This window comes from Tenrec ecaudatus, chromosome 13, assembly GCF_050624435.1.
Source record: "Tenrec ecaudatus isolate mTenEca1 chromosome 13, mTenEca1.hap1, whole genome shotgun sequence".
Classification (NCBI taxonomy): domain Eukaryota; kingdom Metazoa; phylum Chordata; class Mammalia; order Afrosoricida; family Tenrecidae; genus Tenrec; species Tenrec ecaudatus.
Window position 1 is genome coordinate 77066243 of NC_134542.1, and position 25119 is coordinate 77091361.

General features: G+C 42.5%; 1 protein-coding gene across 1 annotated transcript in view; it reads left to right on the top strand.

Annotated features, from left to right (window-relative positions):
- Positions 1-25119, top strand: part of IFIH1 (interferon induced with helicase C domain 1) — a 62847-nt gene that overhangs the window by 18473 nt on the left and 19255 nt on the right. The window contains exons 3-5 of the mRNA XM_075529530.1: positions 1012-1158; positions 14126-14230; positions 21370-21590. Of these exons, the coding sequence (XP_075385645.1) occupies positions 1012-1158; positions 14126-14230; positions 21370-21590 (473 nt within the window). The remainder of the gene's footprint in view (positions 1-1011; positions 1159-14125; positions 14231-21369; positions 21591-25119) is intronic.

Below are 25119 nucleotides of genomic sequence, written 5' to 3' on the forward strand. Positions count from 1 at the left end.
GTCAGACTTCACTCTATTCACACCCATCGAGTGCGTGTGATATCGTCTTTTTAGATAAAGCCCAGTCCTTTTAAACAGTGATTCACTGTTTGTATTGAAATTACTGTGTTGCATCGAAAACCATGTTCTGAATCTTCTGAAATGTCAAAACTACTGAAGCGCATTCCGTTACAGCTCAGTCAACCCACTGCCAGGGAGTTGATGCAGACCCAGGACGAGCCTATAGGATGGAGTAAAACCAGGGTCTCTGAGAGGGCCCCTCCTTATGGGAGCTGGCGGCCTCCATGTTCTCAGTGGAACAGCTAGTGGGTTAGAACTGTGGACCTTGCAATCAGCAGCCCAGAGTTCATTCCTCAGCACTAGCCCCTCTGCAAAAACAAACAACCCCCCAAGCCCACTGCCATGGAATCCATGGGGACTCGAAGCCATCCTGCAGGGGAGGGTGGAACTGCCCCTGTGAGTCTGCAAGGCGGAACCACCAGGGACCTGAAGTCTATTGGGGGTGGGGGGCTCCATTTGAAGTTTGAAGTAACACTCATCATCAGGAAAGCCACCCCATCATTTTCAGCTCCAGGGACCCCATTCTACAGAGTTAGGGATTCTTTCTCCTGGGGGCTGTCTTGACTACACCCTATGGAACAGGATCTTCACCAGTGCTTTCGGCAAACCAACAGTAGTGTATAAAAGACTTCAGTACGCTCGGGTAACTCAAAGAACAGAATAAGGACAGTCAGGTAAACCTTGATAGCGTTGCCATGGCTATCAAGTTGCCTCTGGCAGATCCCACTGGACAGAGGACACCAACTGCTTGCCGCGGTTTCCAGGCTGCAGCCCTTCACGGGAGCCGACAACTTCATCGTCCTCAGTGGAGCGGGTGGTGTGTTCAAGCACGGACCCATGACGCCCCACGAGGGCTCCGTCAAGCCTCTTTGAGGTGCCTCATTACGTATACTGTATGGGGGAGCAACCTTCATTGTCCTACTGTCTAACTTTTAATACTTCCACTCACAGAGATGGAGACGTTCTTGAAAGGAGATGGCCCTGCGCAGGAGGAGCCACCTCTTTCGGTTGCCGGCCAGTCAAGTCCGGAGAGAGAGGGCTGGGAAGTGGAGAGTACGTCACTCGAATCAACTTTTGAAGATTCGTCTATCGTTTCAGGTACCTGAAACACATATAATGGTCAACAGTTACATGCACTAATTTTTATTGCCAGAAAAATGGATTGATGCACTGGTGACATCAAGATCTGTTAAACAGGGAGAGATGTTGGATTTGGAGGCATTGTGCGTATTTTCATTAATCAATACTTTGGAAGATAATCAATGAAAGTCACTTTTCTTTCGTGACTACAGATGTTTAACCCAGTCCAGCATGGGCATGTTGTAAACTGTATTCGTTTGTATTTTGCACGCTTCCTTTAGGAGTGGAGCCCCGGTGGAGCGGTGGTTACACAGCGGGCTGCGATCTGCATGGTCAGCAGTTTGAAACCACCAGCAACTCGGAGGGGGGAAAGAATGTGCTTTTTTATTCCCATAAACAGTTCAAAACCCAAATGGGGTCACTATGAGTCAGCATTGGTTTCGCAGTGGGATAAATTATGTCACGTAGCTTTTATTTCATGATTTACAACAGACTTTCAAATGCATTAGGTAGTGCGATTCGTGCCTGACCTTAGAAGAGAGACTAGTCACCTCTCTCTGGAATTTGCAGCTGGCTGTGTCTCAAGAGCAATTCACAGGGTTATTTATGGCAGCCAGCTCACCTTTCTCCTACCGAGAGGCTGGTGGTTTTGAACTGCTGATGTTGTGGTTAGCAGTCCAGGGCTTAACCCACTGCACTACCAGGGCTCCCAGGGCTCAATCAGTTCCATGGCAGTGATTTGGTTTAGGCTTTCTGGAGGCCAAGGTTAAGACGACAAACAGGAAGATGAAGCCTAAAGCTGGGCTGTCCTGGGTTGGAATAACTAATCACTGTGAGCATTGCGTGCCACCATGGCCGCCCTTTGAACCTGGAAGTGTCCTGAAAGAATCACACTATTGGAGTTATTTCCCCATTCTAATTTGTTCACAATTATCTGACCCCCAAAGGGTCCCATTCTACTTTCACAAGAATTATTTGTGAAATCCATCCATCCATCCATCCATAAGCTCTCTGGGGGTTCGAGAATAAGTCCTACTCTAAGAGTTGACCAATTTTTGTGGTGAAAATTCTCCCCCTCAAAACCCAACCCAACCCACTGCTATTGAGTCATTGCTGACCCTTGGTGGCCCTACAGGAAAAGGTGGAATTATCCTTGAACGTTTCTGAGACCGTAACTCTTTACCAGGGTAGAAAACCTTGTCTTTCTCCCTCAGAGCGGCTGGTGCTTTTGAACTGCTGACCTTGAGCCACAATGTGTACTACTATGTCACTAAGGCTCCTAATTAAGAAAGATTTTAAGCCTTCCACGTGATGTCACTGAACACCAACTTGGGAAGAGATACACAGTAACAAGACAAAAATGGATGGTATTATTTGATATCTTTGCCAATTTTGTTTCCACCAAACAAATGTAATCAATATAAATAAGCTCATGAGCATACATCACAGTAAGATGATTAACCAGTGATGTGTTTTAAGGATGCATTACCTTGGTTTTAATTTAAATAATTTAATTTTTAATACTGGCTGTGTTTTATAATTGATTCATAAGTTTGACCTGTCTGGGTTAGGATAAACTGACTCAAGCACACCATTGCACGCTCATAATAATTTCCACTTACCAAAATAATAAATCTGTGTTGCAAAAAGTTTGAAAACCAGAGAAACAGACAAATAAAAAAAGTCACTATTTTAACTCTGTGTGTGTGTGTGTGTGTGTGTGTGTGTGTGTGTGTGTCCCGGTTAGCATTTGGGTAGCTGCTTTTGTAATCTTCTTACACACCTGTTATGTGTATTGAAATATAATGACATTTCTCTTATGTTCATTAGCGATTCTTATAAAGCATGGTTTTTGGTGATTGAATAATAATCCTACCATTTGGATGTATTTTACTTAATTAACTAATCTTGAGCATTCAGGATGCTTCCAAATTTCTATTATCATGAATCATGCTGAGATAACTCTTCATACATATGTCTAAGTTTATCTTTTGAAAAATATCCGCATAATAGAAGTTGGTGGGTCAAATGATTTATGCAATTTAAGACATTTGATGATTTAATGTCAAAGTTTCTTCCTGAAACGTGTACCAATTTATGCATTCTCCAACAGTACAGTTGAATACTTGTTCCGTGAATTCTCCACAAGAGAGAATAGTACCATTCTGTTCAACCTTTGTCCATTTTATTATTATTAAAAAACTATGTTTTACTTGAATTTCCTGATTCCGAGTGGAAAACATTTTATTAGATATGAAGAAGGACATACCGGTTTTTGTTGCCTAGCCATTTTTCTCTTGGGGTATTCAGTTTCTTATTGCTTGTTTATTTATGTGAAAGACCTAAATACGCAGTCCTCTGAGGCTGAATTAAGAGTATGGATTATTGTACTCTTAGTACAGTGTTGTATGGATGACTGTATAATACAGTCATATTATATAGTGTATTGATACTGTATAATACAGTCATATTATATAGTGTATCGATACTGTATAACACAGTCATATATAGTGTATCAATACTGTATAATACAGTCATATTATATAGTATATAATACTGTGTAATACAGTCATATTATATAGTGTATCAGTACTGTGTAATACAGTCATATTATATAGTGTATCAATATTGTATAATACAGTCATATAGTGTATCAATACTGTGTAATACAGTCATATTATATATATCAATACTATCTTCTTCATATAGTATTGTATGGATTACTGCACAGTATAGTCATATTATCTAGCCATCTGTACCGTAACGTGAGGACCCTGTCCAGTATACAAATCTTTTTATCTGTAGGCTCCTGATGGTATTTCAGTTCTAGCTGTGGATTTGCAAGTAGGTGGGGTCAGTGTATGTGTCCCTCTCCAGAGCAGCAGGAAGATTTTCCAATTTATTTTGGAAAATGTTGTGCTCTTCCTTTAGGTAAACTTTCAGCACCTCTGTTGGCAAATACTGTGGATCAGTCTAATGACTGTTCACGTTCTTGTCACTCCTCAGGCCAGGAATTACTGACATGAGTCACTTTGAAGGTACTTTAACCCAACAGACTTGCTAGATTTCTTTTGATCGATGTTTCTGTTGCATAATATACTATAGAGGCACTGGGTTTACATAGGCATTTAGGGGCAGAATTAATAATCACTATAAATATGAAAGTCTCCATCTTCTCTAAGACGCATGTTTTTTGTTGTTATTCTGTGTAGCTTACTGATGTTGATGAGGTACAATCGTAATTTTGAACTCTAATATATTGGCTTAAGATTTCACGTACAGTTACCAAACTTGCATTGAAAAAAGAAAAAAAAAGAACTTGTTACTTAAGCTTCACACCTTCTGGAAGCTTGGATTTTCATACGCAGAGAGAAGGAGAAAGGGAGATGAAACTCAACTTATTTCCAATTTTAGAGTAAGACCTTTCTAATTTTTATTTCAGAACCTCTTTTAAAAATCTCCCCTTTTGTCCCCAGCAAAAAGTAATCTTGGTGCACTTAAATATTAATTATTTCTAGTTGTAATGCAAACATTCTTTATCATCTTTTTTGCCCCTTCTACTCTTTGGCGAGTGGTACACACTGCCATGAGCTGCGGTTCTTTCTCACAGCTTGCCGCCTCCCACCCGGGGCCAGGGCATCAGCAGTGCCTCGTGGATGGGCCCAGGGGGACTTCATCGCCTGCCTGCCTGCCTGCCTCGGTGAATGGCTTCTCTTCTTCCTGCCGCCTCCTTGTTCATTGACAGTCAACTGCCTCTCAGTATATAGGGGGTTAATAACTTAGTTATGAACAAAACTTTTTTTTCTTCACTGAACCATTTCCAGATGAACACAAATAATTTCTGCAAGGTATGAGCACGGGTCTCAGAATGTTATAAGATTTTAATGCCAGGCGCTGTTTTTCTGTTTCTGAAATCGCTGTTCGTCTTACAGGAAGAAGGTACCAGAATCCTTAGGTCTCCTTTTAAAACACACTTCTCTAGAAAACAACAAAGACATGAAGCCTACATTCATTGTCTTTTATTAAAAAGAATTTAAATACAGCAAAATGGCAACTAGTGAGATTATTTGAAACTATATACTCACAGAGAAAAAATTAGTTGTGCAGTAGAGCAGCCAACCTACAGCCAGAAGCCCAACACTGAATCCACTACTCCACCAGGACTCCTGGGTCAAAGTGAACAATGGTTATTTTGCCTACACTGTTTTATTGGACTATGTGGGGTCACTGAGAGTCGATCTGGACCACCCACCAGAGACCAGCAACGACCAATATTAGAATTTAATGTTATACAACAAAGTTAAATCAAATCTAATGAGATGGAAGACTAAATAGACTACATTGCATTTGGAAGAAAGTTCTTTTTTCTACAGCGTTGAAGAGAAAATCCTTCAACTTCCCTTTCTGTGCCTTAACTGGACCATGGAATTTCCTCCAGTCAGCCAGCAGAGGGTGCCTGTACATTAGAAAGAGTGAAATCCCACTGTTCCGTGTGAAACTCGGTAATGTTACCGCCATGTGCGCATGGCTATGAATGCATGTGTATATTTTGATTTATATATTCCTTCACGTGAAGATTTTAAAATTCCACCCCAGCTAATGAGCTTACCAACCTGCTTGTTTTCAGACTTTAATACCTTCTTTTTCATATTTCCCCATATGTTCCACTCCTTAGGTTTATCCGGTGACATTATGCTTTGGAAGATATTGTGGATGTATTTTGCATAGATCATGTTCTGTAGGAGGGGTTTAAAAATTGACCTTTATAAAACAGCCTCCTTCTCCCTGGCCCAATCTGTTATAGCACTTTTTTTTGTTGTTGTTTTGTTTTGCCTTTTTATAGACCCGAGTCCAATCTTAGAATTTGTCTATACTAATTTCTGTTAAACTGCCACAAAATGTACCCTTGCATTTGAGCACCAGAATAATGCTCTTTCGTGCTAACCTCAAACACAGTGGGGATTTCTAGAATCTTTAGAAAGATGTTCAATAGCATGTGAGTGCTCAGGGCCAAAGATAATTGACACAGTACTATGCAATAATATTGTATCAGAATCACACCATTTCAGGGTTGGTTGGAATTAAAACAGCTATATTTTCAACTTCCGTACCTTTCTAAATTTAATTATTGTTTATTACGTGGGACTGGTAACACTAGTGAGGCGACCCAAAAGGCGGGCATTATTTTGAGGTATGGAAGAGAGAGAGGGACTGATACTGGTGCTTGTGAAAGGATAATGTAGATTTCTATTTCACTTCAAAGCTATCATGAGCCATGTGGATGAACTGTATGGTTTACAACTGCATGACAGTTTGCGAGGGTTCCTTTCATGTCTCAGGGATGAGGTCGTAGGTGTTTTTGACACAAATCTCACCAGCACATAGCTTGCACATACTCAGTGTGTTCTCATAGCTACTGTCCTCCAGGATTTTGTTTCGATTTTGCAGTTTTGACAGAGATTTTTTAAAAATTTAACTGGCGTATAAGACCTTGCGCCATCCCTGTTTTGTAATGTGGATGAAGAATTAGAAGAAGCCAGAAGCACAGGGTGAAGAAAGTTTGCTGGCCAGGCTGTGCCATTGGGGGCGCCAAGCTCTGAAGCAGTGCCCTCGCCCTCGAAATCGACTGCAAGAAGTGCAGGTCACATATCCCAACCAGAAAGAGTTAAACTATGCATAGCAGCAACAGCAACAGAAGCAGGAGAGCAACCTAGGAAAGGGTGAGTGGAGAAGGCTTGCAGAAGGAGGAAGACTGGTCGGCGGCCGTTTACCAAGAGGGGATTTAAGACATTTCATCTGAGCCTTAAGAGTCCTTGTTGCCTTAGGACAGGGAGGTAGCAGGCGGCTTTCTGGGTTGCAAGGACCTCGTGAGCAAAAGCCCCGCCCAGGAAAGTTGGGAAGGTGTTTCGAGGCCTGGTTCACTGGAGGGGAGCATTTCCGGTGAAGGGCTATGGGAGATAAGGCTAGGGAGTCAATGAGAGGAAATGAATTTCCCTCTTATTTCAAAGACTGTTTTGCCTAAGGTGGGGAAAAATGCTTTAAAAGACTTTATTACCACTCATTGGATAATTGCGGTCGACTGCCACAATGCCCATGTGCCGGGGTGGGGGTGGGGGTGGGGGTGGAGGTGGGTTCTGGGGCCAGCTCAGGTCAGCTGTGAGAGCTGAACGTGCACTTCTTTTCCTGATGCCACTTGCTGACCACATGCTGATAGTTCGAGATCAGCTCTGGGGAGAATATTGACGTCATGGGAATTGGCAAGCACTGGTTGCAAGTAATTTTCAAAGTATCCTCAGCTGTCTCTCTCCCCTGCTTTAACTCATCTACCACGTCTTACACAGTGTCTCCCCGAGCAAACAGGCTGTTGTCTCATCGGCTTGCAACCCCTCAGCCTCGTTTCTCCCCAGACTTGTATCCAGGGGTCAGCTGGCCCATACTTCAACTCCACTCCACTCCAGGACCTCCGGCCGCAGCAACTGACAGCCAGGGAATGAATGGTGTGTTCTCAGAACCTTGGATGGACGGTTCTCACCATCCTCCTCTTAGGACTCTCGATGTTGGGACCCAATTTGAGAGGCTCAAGAGCCTCGTTGCAACCATTTGATCCACTGCACACCGCTTGGATGGGATTCTGGAGGAAACACGTGGGCAGGTGGAATCCTTACAGGAAGAGAGAGAAGTAGGCATTACCGAGCCGGCCTGTGTCTCTGCGAGTGATCTCTCTCTCTCTCTCTCTCTCTCTCTCTCTCTCTCTCTCTCTCGGGAACTCATTTCCTAGAAGCTTGAATTCACGAGAGAATGTGCAAGGTGGGTGGAGGTGGCTTCTCTCCATTCTGCGGGAACACATGTTCCCTGGCACAGAGAGCAAAATCCGACAGACCAGAATGTGAGTGTGAGTGTGTGTGTGTGTGTGTGTGTGTGTGTGTGTGTGATCCATATACATCACGCTGAAAATAAAAGGGATCTATTTCCTCTCCAGAAAAAAAGATGGAGAATAAGTCAGCTCAAAAGAAATATGTATTGTTATCAATGTGGACGCGGGCAAGCACCCTAAGGAAGCCCTTGAGTGTCTGTGTGTTTGCCCCGTCGGGCACTTGTGCTTCAAGCCTGAGGGTTCGGCTTGGCCAGCTCAGGTTGAATTTCAGCTTGCTGTTCACGGTTTGGGGGAAGGTGGTAGAGGGTAGATGGGGTGTCGGTAAAGTGGGCTTGCAAGGAGTCCCCAGGTGGTGCAAATGGTGAATGCACGTAGCTACTAAGTGAAAAGCTGGCAGTTCGAGGTCACCCAGTGGCACGTGAGAAGAAGACTTCTGATAGTCCAACATGCTAATTCTTGTGAAGCCCAGTTGTGTGCCGTGCATCAGGTCCCCGTGACTCAGACTTGCCTAAGTGACTGATGGTTTTCCACAGGGGTTAGCGAAAGAGGAAAGCTGGCATGCCTCCCACAGTCAGGTTTAGAATAAACAGATTGGTCCCATGAAAAGTGAAATCGGATGATTTAAAGACCTCGTAAGCACCGATTCTTAGGTGACCACGAGCTGTCTTTCTGTGTTTCTCTGCTTCACGCTCAGCAGGCAGGGAGGCCCGTTCGTCTGGTACTGCGCTGTCCTGCTGTCATGCAAACCTCGCTTTGGGAAGGAGAATGTATAACAGACGGAGGCGAAGGGAGAGAGAGGAGACGTGTTCTGGGGTGTGTGTGAGAGAGGAAAATTGGAAGGAGTCTACCTGGGAAGATGGAAGAAGCAGTTCCTATGCTACCCAATGAGGCTCACTTTCTTTGAATCAAACCCGGTGCTTGTCCACCAATGCGATCATAATAGCATTTTCCAGCAGAGGGCAGACTTTACACATCAATAAACCCCAATTACATGCCACCAGGGAGTTTGGATTTATTTAACTGCAACATTTTATTTTATTTTGGTTTCTAAGAGGTTTAAAAATCTTTTTAAAGCATTTAAGGTTTAGGGTATATTAAATTTCTTTGGTGGCAGTTAATATTTCAGACTTCATAGTAAAATTTTCAAGATGTGGGGTCGTCTTAGACATTATCATATTAAGCAAAGCATGTGTGTGTGTGTGTGTTTTCTTCAAACTTTTAGCCCAAAATCCCATTTCTGAATATACTTTCCCTTGGTGCCAATAGGATTCGATAAAAAATATTTGATTTCCTCAATAATGATAAATTATCACCCTTTTCTAATCTGTCTCATAGCCGACTTTGATATTTTGCTTAGAGGAACTGACACTTTCACAAAATCTAACTAAACTTCTATAACTTAATTCTACCATTTAAAGCTCCTGTAAGCAGCAATCTTATCAGAGTATAAGATTTGTCTTCAGGGTTCATTGTTGTTGTTGTAACAATCATTTTCACAACAACGGAGAAAGCAGACACAGCTGTCTGTTTGTTTGTCTTGTTTCAAAGGCTCGTCTCTTACTAACTCAGGCCTGGAACCTAACTTGCTTGACTCCACAGCACGTGTTTTCGGCTGCATCCTGACTCTGGCCGACCCTGTTTTATGTGACCTTTTAAAACCACAAACACTTGACTTTGTTCACGAAGACTGTAGTCCACATTGACAGCCTTTTGAAAGCTGCAAAAGGGAAACAAGACGATCGCTGTAAGTCAACTGCAGAGAGTCCAGGTTCAGAGACGCAATAATTTGGTCCAAATTTGGCATCATGCAAACCCACTCTTGATCTTACTTCTTGGTGTGTGTGTGTTTGTGTGTGTGTGTGTGTGTGTGTGTGTGTGTGTGTGTGTGTGTGTGTGTGTGTGTGAGAGAGAGAGAGAGAGAGAGAGAGAATTTTTAAATGAGTAGGGGAAGAAAACGGGGACGGCATTCTGAGGGTTAGGGGAGTTACGATAGCTTTTACTATCAAAGCCGTTACCTTTTAAAATTTCTATTTCGATGAGGACATGGAAAAAATACCAAACTGCATAACAGTTTGCTGCCTAGGAAACAAAATTATTTCTGTGTGGAGAAACTAGAGATTTAGATCCCCTTAAAACGGCAAAGGAAGGGAGCTGCGTGTTCCCTTTCATTCCCCTGCTACCCTCGTTCACAGAGTGCGGGCAAGAGTGAAAGGTTTAAAGACCAAGGCAGTCATTTGAATGTAAAGTTCGTAAGGGGAGGGGGGGGGGAACATCAGAAATGCTAACAAAATGAAACATCTAACTTTTTGTTTTCTTGGAAAGATAAGCTCTGTTTCAAGAGGAATAGAAAATAGGCACAAAAATGAAAATGTCTTTCTATATTGTTTGTTTTAAAAAAGCAGCCTTGTATTTTAGCTATGAGTTTGGATGTCTGATCATCCACTTGCTTATGCACCTTCCCACACAGCCGCAGCTACGGTTGACTGACATTGGGGTCGGGGGTCGGGTGGGGGAGTGATGGGGTCAGGGTGGTGGGGTCGGGGTGGGAAGTGTTGAAAGAGTGATCTTGGTTCTGGAGAGGAGGGGCTGGCTCTGGCTCTGCTACACGGAACCTCTCTGAGCTCAGGCTTCCCACCTCTATCATTGAGGTGATAACCATCTCCCCCACCAAGATGTGGAGAGGCCAAAGGTAAAGTCTGTGAAAACACTGAGCCCAGAGCCTCCTTCATACATTGCCCATTTGTTAGATCAGGATCATCTTGGTCACTAACTTAATTCATAAAACTTTAGGGTAGCAGCTTTCTTTAAAGTTCACAAGTTATTTGTGCATGTTGCATAAGTAGACACACACACAGCATGTATGTTAGAACAAAGGATGGGGAAATCATATCTTTACATGCATTTACATGCAAAATGAAATGAAAATCATTAATAATCTCTGTTCTTATGACTACCCTTCGTGGAAAGCTGAGAGATGCACTGCTGGGTTTTATGCAGTAAAGACGATTATTTTTCAGTAATTTTGGTGTTGTCTTCAGTTCTCTCTAGTACATTATAAACAACCAGAAACAAATGAAAAAAATTGTGTCAGCATTCTTTTAAAAAATTATTTTTGGCTTCAAAATCTTAGTCTGTATTTCTAGATCTAGAATTATCCACACAATGACATTTCCCCATCTCATTTTACACCTTGCCTTTGCCTTACAAATCATATTCTCTTTTCATCAGGACATCTGCCCAAAACACTCTTTTACTTGACAGTTCTATCCTACACTCGCCTCTGAGCTTCTAACAAGACGTACCTCTGGGAATCGCAAAGTGCCATATTTAAAATCTCTCACTGAGAATATACAGGTTTTCCCGTGTGATCATAAGGGATTCCTGAAATCTGAGTTTTAGAGCTAATATACGACAACTGATAAGCACAGTATTTTCAAATTAGTATATTTATGTTGTGCTAATATACTTAAACAGCATGCATGTCCACTGAGAATTTTTCGCTCCAATTTCTTATCAGCTTTCTTTGAACCTTTAAGAAAGAAACCTTACGTACATGTGTGCTGGGTGCCCAACACTAAAGGCAAAAACAAAAAACCCTGAAAACTCACTGCCATCGAGTCACTGGCAACTCAGAGTGACTAAGACAGGGTAGACCTGCCTCGGTGGGCTTCCAAGACTGTAACTCTTTACAGCAGTAGAAAGCCCCGTTCCCTAAAGCTAAATATGAAAAACCAAACTCCCTGCCATTGAGCCAGCGCTCACTCATTTCAAGCCCACAGCTGTGAGTTTCCAAGGCAGCAACTGCTTACAGGAGTAGAAAGCCCAGCTTTCTTCAATGGAGCTGCTGATGGTTTTGAACCGATGACTATGAGGATCGCAGTCCAATTCATAACCACTAGACCAGCAGGGCTAGTTAGACTTTCCCTATTTAGAAGGGAGATATTACAGTAGGACACTCAATGGAATACTCAAAACCCCAAACCAAACCAGCTGCCACAGAGCAACACATGGCGACCTCATGGATACGGAGTAGAACTCTGTTCTGTAGGATTTTCAAGGTGGTGAACCTTCAGAAACAAACCAACGGCCAAGCCTGTCGTCCAAGGTCCCTCTGCTGGGTTCAAACAGGCAACCTTTTAGTTAGCAGTCAGACACTTCACCTCTGTGCTACCCAGGGTCTCCCAATGGAGTATTCAAAGACCCATTGCTGTCAAGTCACTTCCAACTCTTAGCGACTCTGTAGGACAAAGCAGAACTGTCCCAGGGAGTTCCCAAGGCTGTAACCTTTAGGGGAGAAGGAGACCACGTGGTCCTCTAGTGGGCTGCCTGGGGGGTTCGAACCACCACTTCTTCCGTTCTTACCCGTGGAGCCAGCCTGGCTTTGCCTTGGGACGCTAGGAAGCCATCAACCAGAACTAACAGCCGGCACATGCAGCAGCATGGATGAATGCAGAGGTCTTGGGTTAAGTTCAACAATTCAGACAGAAAGACAGCGTGCTATAGGAACTATGCATGGGACACCTGGAGAAAGCCGGAAACCAGCTCTGTGGATGGCAGGAGGGAATTGACTACGAAGCGGCAAGAAGGAACTTTTGGGGGTGCTACAAATACACCTTTTCCTAATTGCATGGTGGTTACACAATTGTAGCCGTGTCACATTCATCAAAGGGAACCCATAACACGGGCGACTTGCCACCTAAATAAATTGCACATCAATAAATCTCCATTAAAAACCAAAAGATGGTGTTTTTAGGTGCTGGTGAGTCGGGTGCAACCCACAGTGACGCGATGCCCAACCGAGGGCACACCGCTTGGTCCTGAGCCGACCTCCTCATCGTTCCTGTGCTGGAGCCCATTGCTGCAGCCACCATGTCCATCTGTCACTGTCCCTCCACTTTACCAAGCATGGCGTTCTTCTCCAAGGACCGGTCCCTCCAGATAAGAAATCTTAGCAGGTTAAAAGAAAATGAAGAAAAGACTTGTTTCCAGGCGCCGTGCATCAGTTTCTCCCGGGCACATTCTCTTGGTAACATGCTGCGTGTCTATTTTCAATCCGTTCCTGTTTCCGGCCCTACACGGATGGCATTCAGACGAGCATGATATCATGTCTTTCACATGCTGGGCCACTTTAAACCTTAATTACTTAACAGCTATCAATATTATTAGTTTCAAGTATAGGAAACTCCCGCAACTATTTGACTTTTACTTCATTTTAACCTGTTAATTACGCTAATGTGCTAATATCAAATGTACCTGATATTATTTCATGGTTTTCAAACTCTGTGAGATGTTTTTAATTTTAAATAAGGTGGGGGCTGGGGGTGGAGACTGAGGCTCAGTGAATTGTAAGCTACCCAAGGCCTTCTGGTCCAGAGCCAACACTCGTCATCTTTTATTTAGGTTTAGTCCTTGGGAATATTTGCAAATTGTAAGGAAAGAAGATTCTCAAAAGGTGCTGAGAGTACTGAACGCCAAGGCTTCAAGATCCATGGGTGATGGGTATTATGCCCTTACCCCTCAAGTTAACAGTAGCTCTTGGATAAGAAGTTTGATTATAGTGAAGACAATGCTTGTTTCCAACCCCTCACAAGTTCCAGTACAACTCAGAAGCTAGGCTTCAGTGAGATCATCTCACAAAACAGCAATATTTTTTTCCCGAGTTTATAAAGTTGTTTATAAACAGACTACTATTTTATAACCAATGAGTATGTACATCAACACACATTAATTCCCTGCCACAAGTTCTGTATCATACTATTTCTATGTGAACGATATTGTCAAGGCCAAGTCTCATTTTGGAGGGTACGTTTTGCACTTGGGGACTGGCAGAAGTCGTAATTTTCACCAGCTCTCACATCGGACGTGTACACATAGGACTTCAAGTAAATAATATGTATTTGATTTCCTACCCGGCAGCTGCTCATCCATAGTGGGTTTTTTTTCCCCAAACTGTAGCTTGCCAGGAACTATTACCTTCTCTTCAGAATTGTCTGGGTGTGCCTTCCCCACTTGCGTTGAACTGTATGCACTGTGTGCTGTGGAGGTGTGCAGTTAAAATACGTTTATTCTCAGAAATATTTTAAAAATATTTTAAAATGTTTTCCTTTGCAGAATCAGACACAAGTTTGGCAGAAGGAAGTGTCAGCTGCTTAGATGAAAGTCTTGGACATAACAGCAACATGGGCAGTGATTCAGGCTCCATGGGAAGTGATTCAGGTACTGCCTAACTGTTGTGTAAACCTTAAAAAGTGTGAAACAAGACGCCATATAGTGGAAAGCTGGGGGCTGTTCATACCGTCCCTAATGTATTTATGCAATTAAAGCAACTCCCTTCTACTGTGAAGTACTTCTGGAACCTTGCCACTCACCTTCTGTAGAAGTACAACGTACCAAAGTTTCTTAGAATCGGTGATTCTGCATCTCGGACCTCGCTTTGTCGTCTGCCATTTTCCGCATCCCGTAGAGCCGTGCCATCTATTTCGTTTCCAAGACCGGGTTCAGGTCATTTGGCAGCATTTGAAAGCTGTGTCCTGTGATAGAAAACCATTCCCTCTCCCTACTTTGGCTTTAAAGATATTTTAAATCAAAGTTAATACTAGCATTCGAGTGAGTTTGTAGAAAACCTAAAAATTCCACATATACTTTAAAGAGCTCCACGTCTTGTAGAACTCCCTTGGCTGGAAGTAGAGTTGGCGAAATCTGGAGGCCACTACGTGGAGATTGTTAGTAGTTGTCTACCAAATGGTCCTTTATGTTGGCCGAATTGCTGAGCAATAAAAAGTGAGATTCGCATGCCTCCACTAATTCTGTGATCAGACTTCTTTACTTTTGTCAATTTGATAGGTGTCAGATTTTTTTCTGTTCTTTGAATGTGCATTTCCACTCTAATAGTGAGGTCGAATGTTAAAGTCAGCTAAGTATGGGGCATGGGTCTGTCCTTGGCTGTCTATAGTTGATATTCATATTTCTATAGTTGATCCTATGCCTGAAACACTTCATAATTAAAATGAACAAATTGTAACAACTTAAAACAAGGCTTTTCAGTATGGCCAGCAAACTACTTTATTGTCGATTTGCTCAGAGGCTGTGAAAACATTCAGGAACTATTGTGGATTCAGGCTCTCCTCCATCAGCAAGAGAATTACTAAAAGCTAGCTCTAGAAGAAGCCCGTGGCCGCTAAATGGTTTACATAACAATGGTCGATGGCCATTTGCCTTCAAAGTTTTCCTGAGGGGAACCCGCCCCTCATTTAGTTCATGTTCATTTGTATCCTCCTCAAATCCTTTAGAACAAGGTTGTGGAAGAAACTCAATTCATTAAATGTCTGTAATAAATTACTTTCAATGAAAAAGTTTTCATTAATCTCTTTTCACTTCCATCACATGTGGTTATTTTGTGTGGGTGGCAGTTATTTTCATCGAAATTTGATTTTTAAATTGATAAATTTCATTACTAACATATCTATCAAATAACTGCTGATGCCAGACCTGAAAATATACCTAGTTAATATTTAAAGTTCAAGCTTCTGGATCGTATCCTAATTTTTGTTTATTTAAGTAAGGGCTTTTCAACAGCATTCATTCAATAAATATTTACTGTATATAGACACAGGGCATTGTGCCTATTTAGAGCTCTTAGCAAATGTAAGTATTTGCTGACTTCTAGTCATCAATGTTGCATGAAAGATATGCGAAATCTGAACGCAAACTACTTCTGAAAAGCAAATACATTTTCAAAAGCAAATACATTTTAAAAGAAAAACACATATTGAAGAGTCACCCCTTGAAATTCTAGATGGCTATGTGTTTAGCAATAAAGAATTACTTTGCATAGTGAGCTGCAAAATTCCGAAATTATAAAACTCCTTACCAACAAGTGTGTGGTACGGGCTGGAAAATCAATTGGTTAAAAAATAGTTTAGATAAAATGGTGAATGCTAAACACATATTGATTCCTGAAAAGTGCCTGGGTACTTGGAATTACATTGCAGCCCTTGAGATTGACATTAGAAGGACCTTAATTTACCTGCCCTTTGCTCTTACTGAAAGGTCATTTATGAAGCTAAAGGGACCACAGCCTGACCTAGTACACAGTTCTCCTGTAGGAAAGTATTAGAAATAATATGCCACAGAGACACATAATTAATTGTGCTTTTAACATTTAAGTGATCTAATTAGACCTTGGGAAGATTTTTTTTTCTTCTGTTTCCTCCGCTCGGAGAGAGATGCTCTTGCTGCAAAGTGGTGATATTCTTGGCAATACACATTGACCTGATCTGTAGAAAGTGTTTCCTTACTATTTCGAGGTACTATTAATGCTGGTCCAGCTGGAAGGGTGCGTTTTTCCTTGGTTGCATGCTATATAGGTAGAGGAATATTTTGTAAATTTCAAACACCTGCAGTGACAGACCTTTTCCCTCCAAGAATAACTCAGCTGTCAAGAATCACTGTGCAAATGAGATTTGCCACATGGTGTAGTTCCAAGAGAATATTATGATTAAACCCTATTAGGTTTCTGGTTTTGACCATTTGTATGGTATAGAATCATTTTAAGAGCATCAATCAATCAGCGATTCTTATAGGGGGTGGGTACAATGTTATGGGATGCCTGTGCCTATTTTAAATAGAATTTTCATTACTGCATTTAGTTGATTCTACTTTCCAAAGACAGCCAACAACAAACAAATAGGAACCCAAACATATTTTTTTTTTTTTTAAGGAAATGAGTTCCTGGCTCAGTGACACCAGCCTAGTTCTCTCCTTCTGGTGAAAGGGAAGGCAAACAGCTCTTTTCCTTGCGGATGAGGATACATTCTCCCATCCCTATGTCAGAAGACGTGCGAAGGCAGAGATACTGAGCACTGAATACTGAGCACTCACCCAGCTTTTTTTCCCTTTGGATTCTATTTTCTGATGGAATCCAAGCCTTATTCCGCGTCTTCTGCCACTCCCCCCATAGCCACTTGTTGCTTCCCCTTTAAACGTGGGGCTACCCAGCCAGTCTTTTAGATTTGATTGGAACTTCAAAGTACAAACATTTATTTATCGAGGTGCCCATTAAAAAGCACCACACAAAAGGCCAAGTTGGTGGATGGCTTTTGCTACCTGGTATTTGCCGAGACGTGTCCGACCTGTTCAAACAGTGCTGTTGCAGCTAGTTAAAACCCATTCAAGTAGAACCGTCCAGGTGATGAAATGGAACTATCAGCAACTTTTTTGAGGCTAATGGGATTGTGTTAGTTTAGTTTTATTGCAATCATTGATAGGGAAAGGCACTTACTGCCTGTGATATGAAGTGCTGATTAAGTTACTGTGATTGGGTGTGTGTGTGTGTGTGTGTGTGTGAGGCCTAAGGTGGGCTTTATATTGGTATAGTATTTATTTTTCTTGAATTCCTAGTGATATGTTATTCACTTTCAGACCTTTTCCCCCAATGCAGATGAGTATAGTCACTTGCAAACAAAAGTCTTGATTCTGTAGCTAAGATGTGATGAATACTGTATTGTATTTTCATTACTTAATGTATTTATTGTCCATTTTATATATTATCTGTTTAGTCGTTTGTTTTTGGTGGCAGCAGTACAGTGCCCTGGAAGCCAATGGCCTGTGTTCATGTGGTGTGCATGGTACCTGAGAATCACCCAGTAAATGTTACTGCAGACTGATAACCATATATGATCAGATATGTATCAGTAAAACATCTTGACGTTGATGCTTGAATTAAAGTTTGAATACAATAGACCTTTTAACACCCTAACTTTTCTTAAGTCATGTGTGAGTGAGATGCAGATATTTTACTCATTTGACTCACTTTTAAATTCATGGGGCAGACTTAGAAAAGTGCTACATGTTTCTTTTCTTTCTTGTCCTTGTTCTTCTTTTTTTTTAAAAAAAAATCTTTTTATCACTCCAGGGTGCCGTAGTAGTGAGCATAAAAATCAAAAGAAAGAAATGATGACCTAAAATGGTTCTTCTTTCCTACAAGGTGTAAGAAGCTATTATTATGAAGGAAGTCCCATTTAATTATTTTTTTACCTATACCAAAATGTAGCTAGAATGAAATGAAACAAAGAAGTTGACGATTCATGAAGCTTAATAAACTCCTAGATCAAACAGCACGTGGCTGGAAGATGTCTTTGAATGAGTTCCAACTCACAGCCGCTCATTGTGGGTCCTATGGAATGAAACCCTGTCTGGTTCTGCTCCGTCTGCACAATTGCTGTTAGGTGGAGTCCACTGTGTCAGTCCATCTCAGTGAGGGGTTCCTCTTTTCCCCGACCCTCTAATTAACCAAGCATAAGATCCTTCTGCAAGGATCTGTCCCTCCGGACAATATGTCCAATCTAGGTGAGACAAAGTCTCACCATCTTCACTTCTAAAGAACATTCTGGCTGTTACGTGTTGCCAGAAATACTTATTCTTCTGGGGGAAACAAACTCCCATTGAGTGGATTCTGACTCATAGTGACCCTGGAGGACAGGGTAGAACTGCCCTTTTGAGTTTCTGAAGCTGTACATCTTCACAAGAGCAGAAAGCACGAGTGTCTTTCTGCAGCAGCTGGTGGAGCTGAATGCTGACTTAGAGGCTGGCAGCTCAATGCACAGTCCACTAGGCCATGGAGGTCCTGACAGCCCGTGGTATATTAGAAATTCTTCTCCAACACCATAATGCAAAGGCATCAATCCTTCTTTGAGCTTCCGTATCCATGGCCCAGCTTTGCCATGCATGGGAGGCTAATGAAAATGGCATGGCTCCACACATGGTGGCAGCATGCTACACAGCAGCTAACGAAGAACTGTGAACACCTCCTGGCATGCTGAGCCTGGAGGAGCTCATGCTGAGCAAAGGTAACCAAACACAGAAGAACACATATTATATGAAACCACTTTTTTAAAGAGTCCAGAAAAGGTTGTCACTAGAGGTGGGAAGGAAAGAAAGGGAAGCGAGCCATAGCTAGACAGTCCCCAGGCATTAACTTGGGTGAAGGCAAAGATAATATTCAACAAGAGGACAGCGGGGAAAAGATGATGGAAGCAGATCAAGACTTTAGGAGGTCTGATGGGTCGTTGAAGGTCAAACAGATGACCTGCTCTGTTAGCCTCAGTAATTCACAATGGACTTGGGTCGGATGTGCCTTACTCCTACAGTGAAGCTTAGAAGAAGCTTAACATTTCTTGCTGCACATTTGCACAGTGCAATATGACATTTGGTTCCTTGACTACTGCTTCCATGGACCTTAATTGTGCATCCAAGGAAAATGATTTCCTTGAGAACATTAATCTTTTTCTGTCTATCATGATACTACGTATTGTTCCAGTTGTGATATTTTTTATTTATTTTGTTAAATCAAAGTAGCCTTTGAGTTTCAGCAGTAAGTGCTTAAAGCCCCCTTCTCATAGCAAATCCGACAAAGTAGATTTCAGGATCTTCTTGTAATTAGACACCATTTAAAACAGATCCTCCTTGCACATATCCTTACTGTTTTGAAAACGTTAAGTGATAAAAACTCAACATGGGTGGAATATTTTAATTATGTACAAAAACTACTCGCCAGCGAAGTAGTGATGTTCCTAAATATGTTTGAACCCTATATAAATATAATATAATATGAATTATAATTGCCAGAAGAGTTCAAAGCAGTTATAGAAAGGAAAGTCCCAAGGGTGTATATTTTAAAATGCTGGTGATCTGGAATGAGCTTTTTATGAAGTCATATTAAACACATCAGCAGATGATCCAGTGATAGCATAAATGAATTGCATCTGTCTTTATTCATCCATAAGCAATACAAACATCCTGCCAAGCTAGTTGATGGTGCTACTAAGTGGTATTTGGTGTGACTTTTCCTACCTGTTCAGATAGTATTATCAAAACAAGTTAAAACCCATTTAAGTATAACTGTCCAGGTGATGAAATGGAACCATCAGCAACTTTTTTGAGGTTAATGGGGTTGTTAGTTTAGTCTTACTGTAATCATTGACAGCGGAAGGCACTTATCTCATTTGTAATGAAATGCTGATTAAGTGCTATGATTTTGTGTGTGTGTGTGTGTTTATGTGAAGCCTAAGGTGGGCTTTTATATTGGTATAATATTCATTTTCTTGCATTTCTGGTTATAAGTGATGCATTTTTAGATCTTTTCCTCATAATGCAGATAAGTATAGTCACATCCAAACAGAAGTTTTTATTCTCAAGCCAAGATGTGATTAGCATTTTATGGCAATTTTCAGTAATTAATATATTTATTGCTTGTTTTATTAATATCTGAAGTTTCAATACTTAAAGATAAAATTAAAGATGAGAAAGGGAGTGGATAGTTAATTATGCATTCATGCTACGTGGTAATCTTTTAGATGTATTATACTATAGATTTCAGGAGAATGTGTATTAATAAGTGGAGACATATAAGATGGTAATAAATACCCTAGAACTAAAGATCAAAAGGAAATGGCAAACTAAGTCACATTTTTACCAAAAAATTGATTTTTTTGTGTTCAATAAAATCCTACCAATTAAAGACTAGCATGGGAGGAGTTTTTCCCTGAGTCTATAATCATTGCTTCTGTTCAGCCTGGTTGGCTCCAGTGGGAAAAGGGTCTCAATAGGTGTGTATATTGAGAAGTATGTTGTTGCTAGGCACCATGAAATCCGTTCCAATGCAGAGCAGCCCTTCGCCCAGTGACGTGAAGTCCTCCGTGGTCTTGGACCGTTCTCCAAATCATTGTTGTGTTTGTACGCGTGAGCTCATGGTTGCAGCTTCTGTGTCAATCTGTCTCATCAGAGGGACACACACACACACACACACACACACACACACACACACCCTTTGAGTATTCTATTATCAGATAAAATTTCATAACTGGAGGAATACTTATATCTTCTTCAACACGTATATCTTCTAATAAAAAATAAAGGAATTCCGAGCTAGGCAGGTCCTTCTTCCTCTCCCAGCTCCTTTGGAGTTTGTGGAGAATGACTGAGAGGAGAGAGGAGAGACTAATGGCCCAGCCAAGAAATGAAGAGTCTGACTCATTAAGAACCATGAGTGCCAACTCTGGACAACACTTTTTATCATTTCACTCCAGCTCTGCCCTCTACATGAATAGACCCTCGTCCACGCCCTGTCAGCCCTCCACGTTCTTGCCCGCCATGTCCAAGCTGGAGTGTTGGGTTGTATCCTGCCACTGCCAACAGAGAGCTGGTGCCCATCTGATACAGAAAACAGAACGTGGATTGGTTTGGACTGCCCATGAAAAGGCATTTAAATCACAAGAGTCCTAGGTCTGATTTCAGGTGTCTTATTCAGTTCATTTGTTGTCCCTCCCTTAATTTTCCTTCTTTTTAACCTCACGCAGATGAAGAGAATAAATCAAGAAGAGCCTCCCCCGAACCAGAACTGCGTCTCCGGTCTTACCAAATGGAAGTGGCTCAACCAGCCTTAGAAGGGAAGAACATCATCATTTGCCTTCCTACAGGGAGCGGGAAGACCAGGGTAGCTGTGTACATTGCCAAGGATCACTTGGACAAGAAGAAAAAAACATCTGACCTTGGGAAGGTCATCGTCCTCGTCAATAAGGTATGGGAATGGGGGGGGGGGTCACTGTGTAACGTTATCTATCCACTTTCTCTTTTATTGATCTGAAATATCTGTATAACAACCATGGAAACAATAGACCACACCGATTTAGTTTGGTTAGGAGGGATGTCACGTAAAGGAACCTTGGCGACACAGTATTGTTTTACCAAAAGTTTGGTGATGCCAACTCACCAGCTGCTTGGTGAAAGACATGACCTTGAGACCTGCTCCCATCAAGATGTTTGCTTAGGAAACCCTGTGGGGCAGTTCTGTGAGTTGGAATCAGGTCAGGAATCCCCAAGAGCAGCAGCGGTTCTGTAAGCCATTCCATTTCAATTTGTTCGTGGCTTTTATAAGGGGCCATCCTCTCAAATGGATTTTTCCCATAAAACCAGCATGCCAACTCAAATGGCTGCCACTTATGGACAGAGAGTAAATTCACTCAGAGATTCTCTGAGGTTAACAGGACCACTGGTGGCATAGTGGTTATGTTCTTTAGGCTGTGATCCAATAGGTCCGCGGTTTGAAACCACCAACTGCTCCCCAGAAGAAAAGCAGGACTTTCTACTCCTATAAGTAGTTACAGTCTTGGAAACTCACAGGGCAGTTTTACCCCGTCGTATCGGGTATTCATCTGCACTGACTCGATGGTGGTGAGTTTGGCTTTTGAGGTTGTGGTACTAATTTAAGGACTGCGGATAGTGCTATAGGTCAGTTGCTAATTGAAAGGTCGATGGTTCAAACCCTTGGCTGCACTGTGAGAGCAAGATGAGGCTATTTGCACCTGCAAAGATCTGCAGTCTCAGACACTTTATATAGGGTTATGGTGTGTTGAAACCGCCTTGCTGGTAGTGGGGTAGGGTTAGAGTTGGTACTAATTTATGTTATCATTACATGTAGATGTGAATGGTCTCAAAGTATCACTGGGATCTGTAATATTCACAGATGGCCATTTTAGAGTCTCTTTATCTGTGAGGGCCCTTGGTGGTGCCGTGGGTAAGTCTCTGAGCTGCTAACCGCGTAGTCAGTAGTTCTAACCCATAAGCAGATCCATCTGAGAAAGCTGGGGCAATCTGCTTCCATCGACACTTCCTGTCTTGAAAACCTTATGGGGCAGTTCTTATCTTGTCCTCAGGCCACTCTGTGATGGAATTGACTCAACAGCACCAGATTTGATTGCTCTTACCTGTTGACCTTTAAGACAAAGCAGTAACCTCCTCTTTTCCAAGATTTAGCTGGGTTTGAAAATAAAGAGATAATTCATTCTCTGAACAACTTACACTGTTAAAAGCTCTGCATTTATTCATCAAAATCTGCTTCCCTGGGATTCCCACCCTTTGGCTATAGTTCTTTCCCTCTCTGCCTTTATAGAGTCGCTCTTACTTCTCTTGACAGCCCTTCACAGAGAGAAGGCAGCCGCATGTGACTTCTAAGTTATTTTTATGGTCCCCTTCAAAATAAATGTCCCCACTTGCTTCCCCTGTTCTTTACGTTGCACGGTTTCCAGCCTTGTCGTCTTCCTTGGTACTCCCGTTCTTCCAGACGTTTATCTGAGACTCACTGGTCAGCCCGTGACCAGAGCTGGACAAACTTCCCCAGGTCTGACCTGATCTCTGCGGAGTGCTGGAGAGATGAGCTGGGACCCTGAGTCCGCAAATGGGTTTGCGTTTGCCACGAGTGCTGGCATCTCCTGGAATCAGCATGAGCTTACCGTGGACTAACAAGTCTCAGTTCCTTTTGATTAAAAAATGTATTAAGCTAGGACTTGCTAGCCTATATTTGTGCAGTTCATTTATGAGCCTAAATACAAATAATTATCTTCTTTTTATCATTCATACTGATTAATAATTCACTCTAATGTTTTTAAGACGTGTCTAAGGAACCTTCTTCCCCCACCCGCTAGCTCCTCCTTTAAAAGCTATATTCTAATCGTAGACCTCCCACCACATCACATCTACATAATTCCTCTGACTCCACATTTATAGTCATGTTTAAATGTTAATTTAATATTATTCATTATTCATATTCATTCAAATGTTGTGTGGTCATTTGAGGTCATATTTTTAATTCCCGGTCTACTTCCCTTTTGATTTTCTCCTCATAATTAACAGAAATTCCCGCCTTAGTTCACCCATCGACACCATGTCTTTTTTAATTTCAGCTTTCAGTCTTTGAATTGAGTCAGAAAAATCTCTGACCCAGCAAATCTACATCACCTGCGCGCTGCCTTTGGCCCAGTGGCGAGGGTGTGTAACTCATGATGTAGAAAAGACAGATCCTGTTCCCTGCTACCATTTACTTCTTTCTCCCTTCCTCCCACTTTCCCAGAGATGTAGCCTTCAGATGCCGCGAGAAAGGCAAACACCACCTGCGCTCCCAGACCTCCCACTTCCTCTCTAGGGCTTCCACATCACGAGAGACAAGTCCCAGGTTCCTTCAGCTGCTGAAAGGCAGCCCCATATGATTCAGCAGAAGCGGGGAGCAGTTGGGTTTGATGAGTCTTGGCAGGCATTCTGTCACATCTCAGGAAAAGGCTCCAAAAGGACCGCGCACCTCCCCATTAGCCGTGTCAGGCTTGCATATGGCTCGCTCAGTGTCCTTCAATAGGACGTCAGTCCCGCTCAGTGAGGATCTGGATTTCCAACACCTGTTACCTTCTGCGAAAACGTCCTTTTGTTCTGTACATCAAGGATGCTGCTTGCTTGGTCAGTCTTGATTCACCCCATATGGACAGACACGCATGTCCTGCTAGGAGAGGAGGGATCCAGTACTAGTGTCCCCACCGAATCCATCAGGCAACGGAGGTTTCATGGGCGTCTTTGCAGAAGAGGCTGTCACAGCTCTCTCTCTCGGCTGATAGGTCCAAACTGGCGACCTTTGGTTCGCAGCAGAGAGCTTGAAGCAGATGTTACCGGTCCTGTCCAGGGTGATGTGGCCACGAAGCAGCCGAGTCCCTTATTGCGTATCCGCGTGTCTTCTGCCGTCATACTCTACCGGCAGAGTGAAAGGCTCAGTGGTCGAGCAGGGCAGCTTTCTGAGTACTGGCAGGATGCCGTGCTGCGTTAGTTGGCGCGGACTCGAGGGCAGGGAGCTTTTTTGGGGTATTTCACGTGCTTTTCAGAGCAACCCCTTGTGCAGGTGCACGGCGTCCACAATTTATCCATGCAGGCATTGCGATGAGCAGACAGACACTGCGATGAGCAGACGCTGCGATGAGCAGACGCTAAGTCAGGCGAGGAGCACACAACAACCTCACGACTGCAGTCGCTCTTCGGGGGCTGATTTTCTCTTCTCTGAATCATGTGACTTCTCCACGGAGTTTAATTTTGGGGTGGTGGGGTTGGGCGGGGCTCCATCACCAAAGCTTTTCCCAGCAGTTTATTCACATTTAGCCCTTGGTGTCTCAATTCCTCACTCTTATCGCCCCATTCTTTCCAGCCCTCTTAGGTGTTTGCCTCTAGTCCAACCCCCAAGCAAGCAGGCTTCCTGTCAGCTATTATCTTAAACTCAACAACTCAACGTACTCTGC